The 14,341-nt window shown below is 43.9% G+C and overlaps 1 protein-coding gene across 4 annotated transcripts in view; it reads left to right on the top strand.

The window, feature by feature from the left end:
- Nucleotides 1-14,341, top strand: part of PPP3CC (protein phosphatase 3 catalytic subunit gamma) — a 178,308-nt gene that overhangs the window by 57,453 nt on the left and 106,514 nt on the right. For 3 of the 4 annotated variants that reach the window (XM_033950201.1, XM_033950200.1, XM_033950202.1), the window contains exons 2-3: nt 2,966-3,163; nt 13,536-13,660. In XM_033950201.1, the coding sequence (XP_033806092.1) occupies nt 2,966-3,163; nt 13,536-13,660 (323 nt within the window). Of the gene's footprint in view, nt 1-2,965; nt 3,164-4,350; nt 4,462-13,535; nt 13,661-14,341 lie in introns of all 4 variants that reach the window. The other variant, XM_033950203.1, reaches the window with a different exon arrangement.

Below are 14,341 nucleotides of genomic sequence, written 5' to 3' on the forward strand. Positions count from 1 at the left end.
CGATCGACCAGTAGCTCAGGAAGGCAACGCGAGTCGATCGTGGAGCCCATCCCGGGCTCTGTGATAGACTCGTGTTGCCGTCCTGATCTACGGGCTGATCAGCCTTCCTCTCCAGTGTTCTCCCTAGGGCCTTTTAGCTGGGCGGTTCGCCCAGCTGTCATCTGCCGCTGCTGAACATTAAAAAAACCCCAAAAAAACCGGCTTGGAGATTTTAGCCCGTAGCGAACTTATGCTCCGGGCTCTAACGTGTGCGTGCCGGCTTCTCTTCTCTTCCCTCCGAAACCAGAAGTTATGTCCGGGGGGGGGAGGGGAGAAGGGAAGCCGGCACGCACATGTTGAGAGCCCTGAAGCAAGCGTTCGCTACGGGCTAATGCGGGAGACAGGTTAGTGAAGCATTTGTTCTTCTTCCTGCCGGGTCCTGCCTACTTTCTGTTTCCGCGAAGGCAGGACCCGGCAGCATTTCCCCCAATAGGTTGATCACGATCTTGGGCTGATCAGCCTTCCTCTTCCCGACGGCAGAATTGATGTCGGGGAGAGGAATGCTGGTTGGCCGAAGCAGGGAGAGCTTGGGGCCTGTTATTGGTGGCGTTTGGGTCCTGGTCCCCGATGGTAATGGCAGTGGCAGTAGCTTGGGGAGGGCAGGGAGAAAGAAAGAAAAAGGGCAGGCAGGGAGACAGAAGGAAAGAAGAGAAACAGAAAAAAATGAAAGGGAGGCAGAGAGAAAGAAAGGGCAGGGAAGAGGAAGGAAAAGTTGGGGGAAGGAATGAGGTCTGGAGGAGAGGAAGCATACAGGCTAAAAGAAGGGAAGAAAGATTGTATGCACAGTCAGAAGAAGAAAGTGCAACCAGAGACTCATGAAATCACCAGACAAGGTAGGGAAAATGATTTTATTTTAAATTTAGTGATCAAAATGTGTCTGAATTTATATCTGCTGTCTATATTTTACACTAAGGTCCCCTTTTACTAAACCGCAATAGAGGTTTTTAGCGCAGGGAGCCTATGAGTGTCGAGAGCAGCGCTGGGCATTCAGCGCAGCTCCCTGCGCTAAAAACTGCTATCGTGGTTTAGTAAAAAGGGAGGGGGTATATTTGTCTATTTTTGTATGGTTGTTACTGAGGTGATAGTGCATAGAGTCATCTGCTTTGATCTCTTTGAAAAACCCTGGAATAGGAATGATGATTAACATTTTCTATGCGTACAGTGTGCTTTATGTTTTTTTTTAATTTTATTGTTGGTAGATCATTTTGACTTGGTCATTTAAAAAGTAGCTCGCAAGCCCAAAAAGTGTGGGCACCCCTGGACTAGATCAACCATGTGAGTCTTATTTGCCATCATATACTATTTCACTAAGTCACAAGAGCACTGGCCCCCTAAGCACTACTCTTCTTTATTGATTCATTGGTGAGAAAGATATGTACATGTTTATGAATCACAGGGGTTGGTGTCTGAGAAAAAATATCATATACGTGTTTAGCAAGTCTGCACATCTATCAGAGCTGTGAACTTTGAGAACACAGCTTAGCTTCATTGAAATTATCAGCTGTTTGTTGACCATACAATAAAAAGAAATAACTGAAAGGAATCGTAGACTTTAAATATTGTAGACCCCTTTTAAATGCCAGTCCAACAAATTACATAGGCTAAAAAAAAAAATTCTTGCTGCCTTGGGTTTTTGACCTATTCTGGGGTTATTTGGGGTGCTGATTCAGAAAATTGCATTGGATAGACCATATCAGCTCTAGTTTCTTAGATATGGTTATGGGATAGTAGATACGCCTTTGGGCTAGTAGAGCCAAACATGAACATTGGGCAAAAAAAGATTGGCCTTTGAGGAAATATATGGTGGTTGGAGGACAAAATGTAATCAATTGAACCTTTGGTAGCATGAGAGAGAATCATACTGCCACCACTATATATAAAGCTAGGCCTAATGAAACATGTGTAAAGGCTTTGAAAAAGATGGTTCTTGCATTGAATACATAGTACATATGTTACCTGGACTTACTATGGAAAAACTGAATTTTCGATGATCCACGGATCAGACAACTTATAAATGACCCACATTTAGCATCATTGAATGAAATCGAATCATGTGCCTGGTCTTCATTTGTTCTTATTGTGAAAAACTTTCTTAGCAACTTAGTGTGTAGACAACTACACACAATTAGTACAGGATATGCTCTTTCATTTCAACAGGTTTGGTTGTAACATGAGTGTTAAAGTCCATTATCTGCACAGTCACTTAGATTGTTTTCCAGAGAACTTTGGTGACTTAAGTGAAGAGCCAAAGGTAAAATAATTCCCCAAGATACAAAAACAATGGAAGCCAGATACCAAGGAAGATAGGATGCATACATGATGGCAGACTATTGTTGGAATCTTATGCAGATCTGTCCTGGCAGATCCCACTCTCAGAAGTCTTACAAAAGAAGCTTCTTGTGTGTCGAATGACTGGAAAGTTTATATCATAAACTTATGTTTTTGTTATGAAATAAGTAGATTTTCATGTTGTATATCTTTTCATTTAATTTTTAATATGTTTCCTTCATGCTTAAAAGATATTAATTTAAACACTATATTAAAATACATCCTGATTTTTTTTTTTTTTTTTTTTTTTTACTGGGTGAGCAGAGTGAAGAGTTGTATATGTCACATGTTCTATTTATCAAAAACTAGAGCTGATAGGAGAAAATTGGTGCCATTTTTGGAATTGGCAGATCAAATATACCCAGAAACAGGTCTCACATTTGAGGCAGCAAAATGAGTGTTGGCCAGCGCTAGGTTATGTTGAAAATCCTGTACCTTTTTAATGCCTTCTGTGCTTTTTCTATCTGACTCACAGATGCCTGCCACTATATGTTATATGTTTGTCCCTAGTGCTGTATGCTGCTGCTTACAGCACTAGGGACAAAGAATGTAGTATTTGTCTATATAGCTTTGTTCTAAAACACTTCTAATTTTCTAGCTGTCCCTTTCCCGCCTACACCGAGGCTTTCGACAAAGGAAGTGTTTGAGGATGGGAAGCCGAGGCTTGACATTCTTAAGAGTCATTTGGTGAAGGAAGGCCGCCTGGAAGAAGATGCTGCTTTAAAGATCATCGATGATGGAGCTGCCATTCTACGACACGAAAAGACTATGATAGAAGTGGAGGCTCCAATCACAGGTTAGGAAATGCTCCCAATTCTCTATGCAGTATACCAGCTTGCGGTGTGCAGTAAATCTCTTTTCTGTGGAGACTTATAGAAGCTAATTATATTTCGTGCTTGGTATTTCAAGGATGTATATAAAAAGTGAGACGAAATCCATTTCTTGGAATACTCAAATAGAGCTCATGTTATTGAAGCATAGTTATTACAGGGACCTCAGTCTGATTATTTTTTTTCCTAGAAACATACAGGTATTATTTGCAAAAGGCGTTTATCTGAATTTGATAGATAACTATGGGGCCTTTTTAGTGTACACTAACACGTCCATTATATTCTATGGACGAATTAGCGTTTAGCGCGTGCTAAAACGGCTAGCGCACCTTAGTAAAAGAGGGGGAATGTGTGCAATCGTTAACAGTGTAGAGATCAAGAAAGTTTCTACTACGTAGACATTCCAAACATCAGGCAAACTGAAAAGAGAAAGGCGGGAAATCTATAACATGACACATTGGAATATATTAAGACTGAACACATAACTGATATTGTAAAAATAACATCTAAGAGGGAATTAGAAAGATAGACCAGTAGCAACCTATCAAAACAAGAAAGTTAGAACTAAAGAGTCAAATTCACAGTAGAAATATTAATAAAATATGATACTCAAAGGTTTCAGCTGCTTCGGTTTCAACATTGCTGTCATAGGGAACCTTGGAAATGGTAGGAGAGGTGCACAAATCACCGCTGGGAAAATTACCTACAGGTACTGTGGAACTCAAAGATATGGAATTTAAATGTTAAATGTTGTTTGACCCCATTGCTTAAACCACTGTACTGCCACATATTTATCTAACAAGGATATGTAGAAGTCACTTCCAACAAAGCTTCAGAGTAATATGATTCTTTATTGCATAAACATCAGATAATACCAAATAATACAGATAGACATCAGATAATATACAAGATATAAGCAGAGAGTATCTATATACACCAAATAGAATACTTCATCATGTCTGCCATGTTCCTTCCTGATTCTGACCGGGCATCTGAGCAGTCAATGGGTAGGTACAGACACAGTTCCCGAGACTGCAGCAGATCCGTTTTGGAACTGTCCCAGTGTTTCTTATATACCTTTTTCTCACACTACCTTTGCCCTGTCTCACTGCTGTCTCTGGAGGAAACAACACGTGTCCCTCTTATCTTTCAGCTGGGAGGTTAACCGCTGTTTGAACTTTATTCCTTATCCCAGTACACCAAGATGTTTAAGTGGTTACACACAGATGGGCTCTTATCACAGTACACACGCCAAGATGCTGAAGTAAGTTGTCTCAGGGTAAACAAGGTTGAAACAGCAGTCCAGCAGATGGGTGCGCCCGGCTTATGGGTTTAGCCAGGTCAAGGACAGACAGGAAACAGCACCCACAGTATGCTCTTGGTAACAAAGCTCACATTGGTCAGGATGATTGCAAATAAGCAGACTTGAGGAGACATGTCACATAGTATGCTGAGTTTCAGTTACCCCCTGGCCATAGGCATAACAACCACCGGTTATAGACTTAAATTCAATTTGGGAAGCTTATTTCCAATCTACAGCTATCCCTGGGAACTCAAATGCAATTGTTAACAACTAATTACATTACATTACATTACATTACATTAGGGATTTCTATTCTGCCCTTACCTTGCGGTTCAAGGTGGATTACAAAAGAGTTAAAGAGGGTGTTTTACAAAAAGATTTCTGGTCTTTTTTTGGGGAAAAAAAAGTAGAGCAGGTTGATTTGGGGGCTCGGAGGGTTAGAGGGATGAAAGAAGGAAGCTTGAGAGGTTAGGACTTTTTCAGGGATTTTTTTGAAAAGTATAGTCTTTCCCTAGCAACAGCAGCAGATGAATCCAGAGACCAATGGGGATAGCTCACATCTACCAGCAGGCGGAGATAGAGAAACTGATTAACAGGTGGTTCTATTGGCTGGCACTCCTCCTGTTTATCCAGTATTCTCTATCTCCCAGCAGGAAAAGGTCGCTATTCAGCTCCTGAATTCTGGCTGTGACTGGAACTTTATTTTCTCCTGTTGAGGTTTCTCTTCAGTGAGCTGGCAATGCTATTTCTCCTGTTGAGATTTTCTCTTTTCTGAAAGTTTTGTAATCTGGGGTCGTTATCAGATGGTTGGCGATTTGGTTGTCTATTTTTGCTGCTTGAGTGGCTAGGAGGCATCATATAGTTTTTTCCGTTTAACTTCTTTGATTGGCGGGTGTGTGAATGGGGTGTGTTTTCCTATGTCTGGTTGAGGTGGTTTGGATGAGAAGGTTGTTCAAGTAGGTTGGGCTATCTCCGTTTAAAGTTTTAAATAGTAGACAGTAGAATTTGAATAGTATTCTTGCTGGAATTGGAAGCCAGTGAGAGTTAAGGTATGCCTCTGTGATGTGGTCGTGTAATTGCTCTGGGGTACTTTCTGAGACATTAAGGGCCCCTTTTTACAAAGATGCGCTAGTGCCTTAATGCGCGCAATAGCGTGTGTTAAATTCCCAAGCACGCTAGCCACTACATCCCTCAGGTCAGGTACCAGCAGTGGTTATCAAGCTGCCCAAGAAGCATTTCTCAAAGTTGAAGAGTGATTCTTCCTCCGAGACTATAGCCACACCAAATGTACCAGATCCTCAAGTCTCGGTGTCACATTTGGAGGCTATGATCCAGACCATTTTGGATCGCCAGTTTGGTAATATGCTTGCCAAACATACTCCTTTCTCGACTCTGCTTCCTGTAGTCCAGTCTGAGCACTTAGCAGTATCACAAGGAGTCGAGTCCTTGGCAGTGCCTTGAGCTGAATCTACTCCTCAAGAGGATTCTGCACACACTATGCAAGAAGTCGAGTGTTTGCGAGTGTCTTGTCTGGAGCATAAGCACACTGCTCAAGGAGCCGAGTCCTTGTCAATGCCTCGAGATACCTCGACACAAGGAGTTCAATCCTTTTTGGTGTCTCAATCTCCAGCCTCCAGCCGTCCTTCCTTGTATAAGGCGTCACCCTTTCTGAGGCATAAGGCGAACACTCCTCGATGTTCCTCTCAGTGAGACCTGCCTGGTTCGAGGCACAGTTCTCCACATCAGTCGAGGCATCCATCGAGGCACCAAATCCTTTTCTCGAGACAGGCCTTGAGACTCTTCGAGGCCTTCAACTCCGAAGTCGAGGACACCACCTCCAGAGCCTTACACCTATACTTCTCCTGTGAGGGATTCTATCCATTCTCTCAGTGAGTCATCTATACCTGCATATTCAGACCTCAGATATCAGTACTCCAGAGAAGCTTCACCTTCGTTCTCTAACTTGCGAGGCGCCTCGAGGTCAACCTTCCTTGGAGCAGATATCTTTTTCTTCTTTCCTATGTCAAATGCATAAGGACCTCAATATTACTTTGGACTCTGATTCCAAATACTCTATGGAGTATTTAGAAGAAATGGGTATGTCTCGTCCTCCTGCGGAGTCTCTTAAATTGCCCATTAATAGACTTCTTTCTCAAACGTTCAAGCAGAATCTTGAAACACCTTATTCCATTCCTGCTGTATAAGGAAAGCTGGAATCTTGTTACAGGATGGTCCACTGCAAGGGCTTGAAGAAATCTCAGTTATCCCATCAGTCCCTTCTCGTGCAGTCTTCTCTGAAAAGGACCAATCCTGCCAAAGTTTATGCCACTGTCCCTCCTGGAAGAGAGGGCAGGACCCATGGACAAGTTTGGTCGACGTTTGTAGCAAAATTCTCTCATGGCAACTAGAGTTTTGAAAAACAATTTAGTTTTCATTTCTTATTTCAAGCATTTGGTTGACTCACTGCCTGAATATTTCAAATATATTCCTCATCACCGTCTTCCAGGGTTTCAGCATGCAATTACCAATCTGACTCAACTTCGCATGCATCTCCTTCAATCTTCCTATGATGCATTTGAACTTTTCTCGAGGGTTACTGCCTTCTCAGTGGCAATGCACCGGCTTGCCTGGCTCCGCACTGTAGACATGGACCCCAATCTTCAAGATCGTCTGGCCAACATCCCTTGTTAGGGCAATGAATTGTTTGACTCCATCGAGGCAGCTACTAAACAATTGTCTGAACATGAGAAATTGTTTGCTTCCATCACTCGTCCTAAGCCTAAGCCTTCTACCTCTAAAGGCTTCAGGCCTCTTCCATCTTACCAGAGGCGTTTTCCACAGAGAGCAGCTCCTTATACACGAGCGCCTCCTAAGAAACAACCACAACAACAGCAGCAAAAGCAGCAAAAATCTCAGACTCCTGCTGCGCCTAATGCTTTTCAACCTTTTTGACCATCTAATACAGAGCATAACCTCCATCTTTCTGCCTCTGTTCTCTCCCTTTCCCATTGGAGGTCGTCTCCATCATTTTTACCACCGCTGGAAGATGATTACATCAGACCTCTGGGTGCTGTCTATCCTCAAGGAAGGATACTGTCTTCGTTTCCTCCAGATTCCACCAGATCTTCCTCCAAAAGAGTATCCTTCCAATTCATCGCAGATCACCCTTCTTCTTCAGGAAGCTCAAGCTCTGCTTCGTTTCCGTGCCATCGAGGAAGTTCCCTTGGAACAGCAGAGCAGGGGCTTACTCTCTAGTTCCGAAGAAGACGGGTGATCTGTGCCCTATCTTGGATCTCAGAGCACTCAACAAATTTGTAGTCAAAGAAAAATTCTGCATGTTGTCTCTGGCATCCTTATATCCCCTTCTAGATCAGAATGATTGGTTATACTCGCATTCCCATGCATCCAGCCGGTTGATAATTCCTCAGATTTCGGGTGGGAAATCTGCATTTCCAATACAGAGTGCTACCCTTCGGCCTGGCATCATCTCCAAGAGTTTTCACCAAGTTCCTAGTTGTAGTAGCAGCAGCTCTGCGGAACCATGGTCTACAGGTGTTCCCGTACCTGGACGACTGGTTCATCAAAGATTCAACATCTCAAGGGGCTATTGTAGCGACCCAAAGGGCTATATGGTTCCTTCCAAATTTGGAGTTCAAAATCAACTTTCCCAAGTCCCAGCTACAGCCCTCTCAAACTCTACAGTTCATCGGAGCTGTCTTGGACTCTGTACAACTCAGAGCATTCCTTCCTCGGCAGCGTCAGGATGCTCTCATTCACCTTTGTCACAAAGTGTCATCCCTCACTACACTATCAGTGAGACACATGGTGGTTCTCCTAGGTCACATGGCCTCTACAGTTCACATGACTCCTTTTGCCAGACTTCACCTTGGAATCCCACAGTGGACCCTGGCATCTCAGTGGGCTCAGGCTTTCGACCCATTCTCTCACCACATCAGAGTGACTCCTTCGTTGAGACAGCCTCTCCACTGGTGGATGCTCTCTTCCAATCTCTCCAGAGGTTTACTGTTTCAAACACCCCTTCATCAGAAGGTCCTCACAACAGATTCTTCGACCTACGCTTGGGGGACTCATCTTGCTGGTTTCCGTACTCAAGGCCATTGGTCCAGCACGGATCATCAGTGTCACATCAGTCTGTTGGAACTCAGAGCGAACTTCAGTGCTCTCAAAGCTTTTCAGCATCTTCACGACCAGGTAGTCCTCATTTGGACAGACAACCAAGTCGCCATGTACTATGTCAACAAGCAGGGAGGAACAGGATCTCTCTCTCTCTACCAGGAAGCTCTGAAGATTTGTAATTGGGCAATCCTTCAACACCTTCCTGAAAGCTGTTTACATTCAAGGAGAGAAAAACTGTCTGGTGGACAAATTGAGTCATCTTCTACAACCACACGAATGGACACTCAATTCCTCACCTCTTCATCACATTTTTTTCTCAGTGGGGAACTCCTCAGATAGATCTCTTTGCGTCTCCCCACAACAACAAACTGCCTCAGTTCTGCTCCAGGATATACTCCCTTCACCGACTGGAGGCAGATGCTTTTCTCCTGGAATGGTCGAATTGGTTTCTCTATGCGTTCCCTCCATTCCCTCTTATTCTCAAGACACTTGTCAAACTCAAACAGGAACATGCCACCATGATTCTGATAGCTCCTCTGGCCCAGGCAACCTTGGTTCTCCCTTCTACTTCAACTCAGCAGCAGGGAGCCACTACTTCTACCAGTTTTTCCCTCTCTGCTTGCACAGAGTCAGGGGTCTCTACTTCATCCCAACGTGCAGTCTCTACACCTGACAGCTTGGTACCTCTCAACCTAACTGCCACTCTACAGTTTTCTCAATCTGTACAGGACATTTTAGAGGCTTCTAGGAAGCCCACCAATAGACTGCTACAATCAGTAATGGACTACATTTTCTGATTGGTGCACCATTCATCACAAGGAGCCTCAATCTACCTCTTTGTCTTCCGTTTTGGATTACCTGTTCCATTTGTCTCAATCAGGCCTCAAATCCACATCCATTCGAGTCCATCTCAGTGCAATTGCTGCTTTTCATCAGCCTATTGAAGGGAAACCCCTTTCTGCTCATCCTTTGGTTTCCAGATTTATGAAAGGTCTTTTCAATGTCAAACTACCTCTCAAACCTCCTCCAGCGGTTTGGGATCTCAATGTTGTTCTTGCTCAATTGATGAAGCCTCCTTTTGAACCAATGGCTTTGGCTCATCTTAAATATCTCACTTGGAAAGTGGTTTTTCTCATTGCTCTCATGTCTGCTTGCAGGGTCAGCGAGCTGCAAGCTTTAGTTGCAGACCCACCTTTCACAGTATTCCATCATGACAAGGTGATCCTCCGTACTCATCCTAAATTCTTACCTAAAATGGTTTCAGAATTTCATCTTAATCAATCCATTGTACTTCCAGTGTTTTTTCCAAAGCCTCATTCTCATCCTGGAGAAACAGCTCTTCATACTCTGGACTGTAAGCGTGCTTTGGCTTTTTACTTGCAAAGAATTAAGCCGCACAGATCTGCACCTCAACTTTTTGTCTCCTTTGATCCAAACAAGTTGGGACATCCGATTTCCAAGTTCACCATCTCCAACTGGTTAGCTGCTTGCATCTCTTTCTGCTATGCTCAGGTTGGACTGTATCTACAGAATCAAGTCACAGCCCATAAAGTCAGAGCCATGGCAGCATCGGTAGCTTTCCTTAGATCTACTCCTATTGAAGAAATCTGTAAAGCTGCCACTTGGTCCTCGGTTCATACCTTCACCTCTCATTATTGTCTGGATACTTTTTCCAGATGGGATGGCCTTTTCGGCCAGGCAGTGTTACAAAATTTATTCTCCTGAATTGCCAACACTCCCACTATCCCATTCTGGTTAGCTTGGCAGTAACCCACATGTTGAGCATAAGCTGCCTGCTTGTCCTGGGATAAAGCACAGTTACTTACCATAACAGGTGTTATCCAGGGACAGCAGGCAGCTATTCTCACAACCCACCTACCTCCCCTGGTTGGCTTCTCTGCTAGCTATCTGAACTGAAGAGATGCGCGCCCTGCGTCTAGCGGGAAGGCACTCGCGCATGTGCGGTGCGGTGCGGCAGTCGCAAGTCTGCTTACGAAGCTGTCCACATCCGGGCTTCGTGGATGATGTCATCCACCTGTTGAGAATAGCTGCCTGCTGTCCCTGGATAACACCTGTTAAGGTAAGTAACTGCTTTCCATCTCTCCACAGTCCAGGGTCTCTTACCTCCTTCCTCCATAGTTTGGCATCTCCCCCCTCCTACACCCAAAGTTCTAGCACCTTCCCTCAGCTCCCACCCACAAGCCAAGCACCTTTCTCTTTCAACCTCCTTTAGCACCCCATCCCACCCCTGTTCGTCAAACTACTACCGTATGTTTGCTCCATAAGACACACTTTTCCCCCCCAAAAGTGGGTGGAAATGTCTGCATCTTAAGGAGTGAATATTGCGTCACAGTCTGTGATGTCACACATATGGTACCTTTTTTCGCCTTTTAAAATCCTGGTTGTCTAGTGGTGTATCAGCAGGAGCGAGCTCCTGCCCCACACTGAGCCCCTCCTTCGCTGGACGGCTGCCTCATATCTTGCGGCCTGTGGTTCACAAGGCAGGAGCGAGCTTTTTGCGCTCCAGCCTGACCCCGCGCTGCTCCCTAAATGGCTGCCGTCAGTTCTTGTGAGTCCCACGAGAACTGATGACAGCCATACACAAAGTGGCGCGGGCTCAGGCTGGAGCGTGTGTGCTGCTGGCCGCAAGACCAGAGGGGGACAGGGGACAGAGCATGGCTGGGAGGGGGGGACAAGGGATAGAACCTGGTATGATGTGAGGGGGGCTGGGTGCAGAGCCATGGAATAGAGGGGGATATACAAAGATGGATAGGCAAATGGCTGGAGAACAGAAAACAGAGAGTGGGAATAAATGGGAAGTTCTCCGAATGGGAGAAAGTGACTAGTGGTGTACCCCAGAGCTCGGTACTTGGGCTGATTTTATTTAATATCTATATCAATGACCTAGAAGAAGGAATATCCAGTGAGATCATCAAGTTTGCAGACGACACAAAGCTATGCTGGGCAATCAGATCGCAAAAGGATAGCGAGGAACTCCAGAGTGATTTGTGTCAGAGAAATGGGCGGAGAAATGGCAGATGAAGTTTAATGTGGAGAAATGCAAAGTAATGCATTTAGGCAGAAAGAAAAAGGAACACGAGTATAGAATATCAGGTGCAACTCTGGGTAAGAGCGAACAAGAAAAGGACCTGGGTGTACTGATAGATAGGACCCTGAAACCATCAGCACAATGTGCGGCGGTGGCAAAGAAAGCAAATAGAGTGTTGGGCATGATAAAGAAGGGAATCACGAGTAGATCAGAGAGGGTCATAATGCCGCTTTATAGAGCAATGGTCAGACCCCACTTGGAATACTGCGTCCAATATTGGTCTCCCAACCTAAAGAAGGATATAAAACTGCTGGAGAGGGTGCAGAGACGAGCAACAAAACTAGTAAAAGGTATGGAGAAACTGGAATACAAAGATCGACTTAAGAGACTGGGATTGTTCTCCCTTGAGAAAAGGAGTCTGCGAGGGGATATGATCGAGACCTTCAAAATACTGAAATGAATCGACAAAATAGAGCAGAAAAAAATATTTACATTGTCCAATTTGACACGGATGAGAGGACACGGAATGAAGCTAAGGGGGGACAAGTTCAGGACTAATATCAGGAAGTTCTGTTTCATTCAGAGAGTGGTTGACACCTGGAATGCTCTCCCAGAGGAGGTTATTGCGGAATCGACCATCCTAGGATTCAAAAGCAAACTAGATGCACATTTCCTTACGAGAGGCATAGAAGAATATGGGTGACTAAAAATTACGCCAGAATATGGGTGTACACCTGGCAGGGCCTCCGCATGTGTGGATCGTTGGACTAGATGGACCGAAGGTCTGATCCGGAGATGGCGCTTCTTATGTTCTTAAGGAAGGGAAGAGGGCTGGGTTCAGAGACTGGCATGGGGGGGGGGGGGAGGGGGCTGAGTGCAGAGCCTAGAAAAATAGAAGAGTGCTTGAACCTTAGTCTCCTCTCATTTGTTAATAACAGTTATGATGGTTCTTAATATTGCTGTTGACTTTAAATGGTTGAAATATTATTCTGCTTATTTTATTAAATAGTACATCATTTGGTTCAGAATATTTTTTTCTTGTTTTCCTTCTCTAAACCTAGGTGCGTCTTATGGTCAGGTGTGTCTTATAGTGTGAAAAATATGGTACTTTATTTCTTGGCCAGTAGCTGTAAAGGGTTGCCTGGGCCAACTTGCAAAAACAAAAAGTTGCATCAGAGGCAGGATGCAGCAAAGGAATTGCATCCTATTTGCCCATGCAGCATGATATGGCTGTCAATACCAGCAAATAAGTGGAGAAGTGAGGTATGTCAGACCTGGGGGGCTAAGAGATTTAGAGGGAGAGGTGCTGGATCTGCAGTGGGAGGGAAGGGTAGAGAAAATGTCACAATTATTTTATATATTTTATTTTAATGTGCTGTGTATGACACTTTTATGACACTCCTCCAGTGTTCTTGCAACAGAGTTGAAAATCACTGCTACTTCATTGAATGCAGGGCCCCTTGAACTTAGGGAATGGCCTGGCTGGTACCAAAACAGCTGATTTAAATACCATTTCAAACTGTTTTCTATTCTTTAATTATATTTGTGTCTTGTTTTTTCTTAATTAGCAACTTTTTTCAAATCTAAGGCAGTACATACTTCATTGTCCTCTGAGATTTGGAATGGCTGTGCTTTCTCATATCAGTACCTTTAAGCCTCAAATGGAAATATTTTATTGGTCTGGAATATCTATTTACTGCATTTTTGACATCACTAGGAAATGTTTCAGATAGTAGATGGATTAGTCTGCTTTCGGTGGAAAGAGATATAAAAAGTAAACTTGTGCTTCTGTTTGATGAAATAATGGTTTTGAGAAGGAAATATCTATATTTCTTCTTACCTCTTCTAGTGTGTGGTGACATCCATGGACAGTTTTTTGACTTGATGAAGCTCTTTGAAGTTGGTGGATCTCCTGTTAACACACGCTACCTCTTTTTGGGGGACTACGTGGACAGAGGCTACTTCAGTATAGAGGTAATAATTCTGCATGATTTCTGTTTCTACACCTTAAGCAACACAAATTATTCCTGCTTATTTCAGTTTCCTTTATTTTAAAAATGTGTGTCATTGAAATGATAGAGCTTTCATGCTTTCCTAACAGATCTTAGAAATATGCCTTGATGTCTTTGCTGCTGCACATTTGCAATCCATGTACATGATATTTTGGATGATTGCATAACTTGCAAAACATTATAGTTTTTTTGTGTTTGTAATTCTACATTAACTTTCATTTCCTTAGTGTCAACTATTATTTTCTGTACTTTTGGGTTGATCCCCTCCTTCAAGCCAGTGGAGGTAGAGAAGAAAAATTGAGTTTTACCAGTAACCTCACTGGAATTAGGTGGCAGTGGTCCCTGGAAAGATCCAGTATTTTGTTTAACTCAGCAGATGGTAGGTCATGCTGTCTGATGCTCCTGTACCTGGCCTAGCTCCCCACTCTTCTGGCTTTGACCAGACAACTTGGTTGATCCTAAGGACCGCTGTCAAGTTATCTGGACTTGGTTGGGTGCATTGCTTGGCTCTGTTGCCCCCAGTCTTTTATGACCCTCAGTCCTCTCAAATTCGGATTTAGGTGATGATCCCCCGAGGGGGGTGGGGGAGAAGGAGGATGAGGAGTTATTCCATGAGATCAGGCTCTTCTGTTGCGAGAAGCTC

The sequence above is a fragment of the Geotrypetes seraphini genome, chromosome 6 (genome assembly GCF_902459505.1).
Source record: "Geotrypetes seraphini chromosome 6, aGeoSer1.1, whole genome shotgun sequence".
NCBI classification, from domain to species: domain Eukaryota; kingdom Metazoa; phylum Chordata; class Amphibia; order Gymnophiona; family Dermophiidae; genus Geotrypetes; species Geotrypetes seraphini.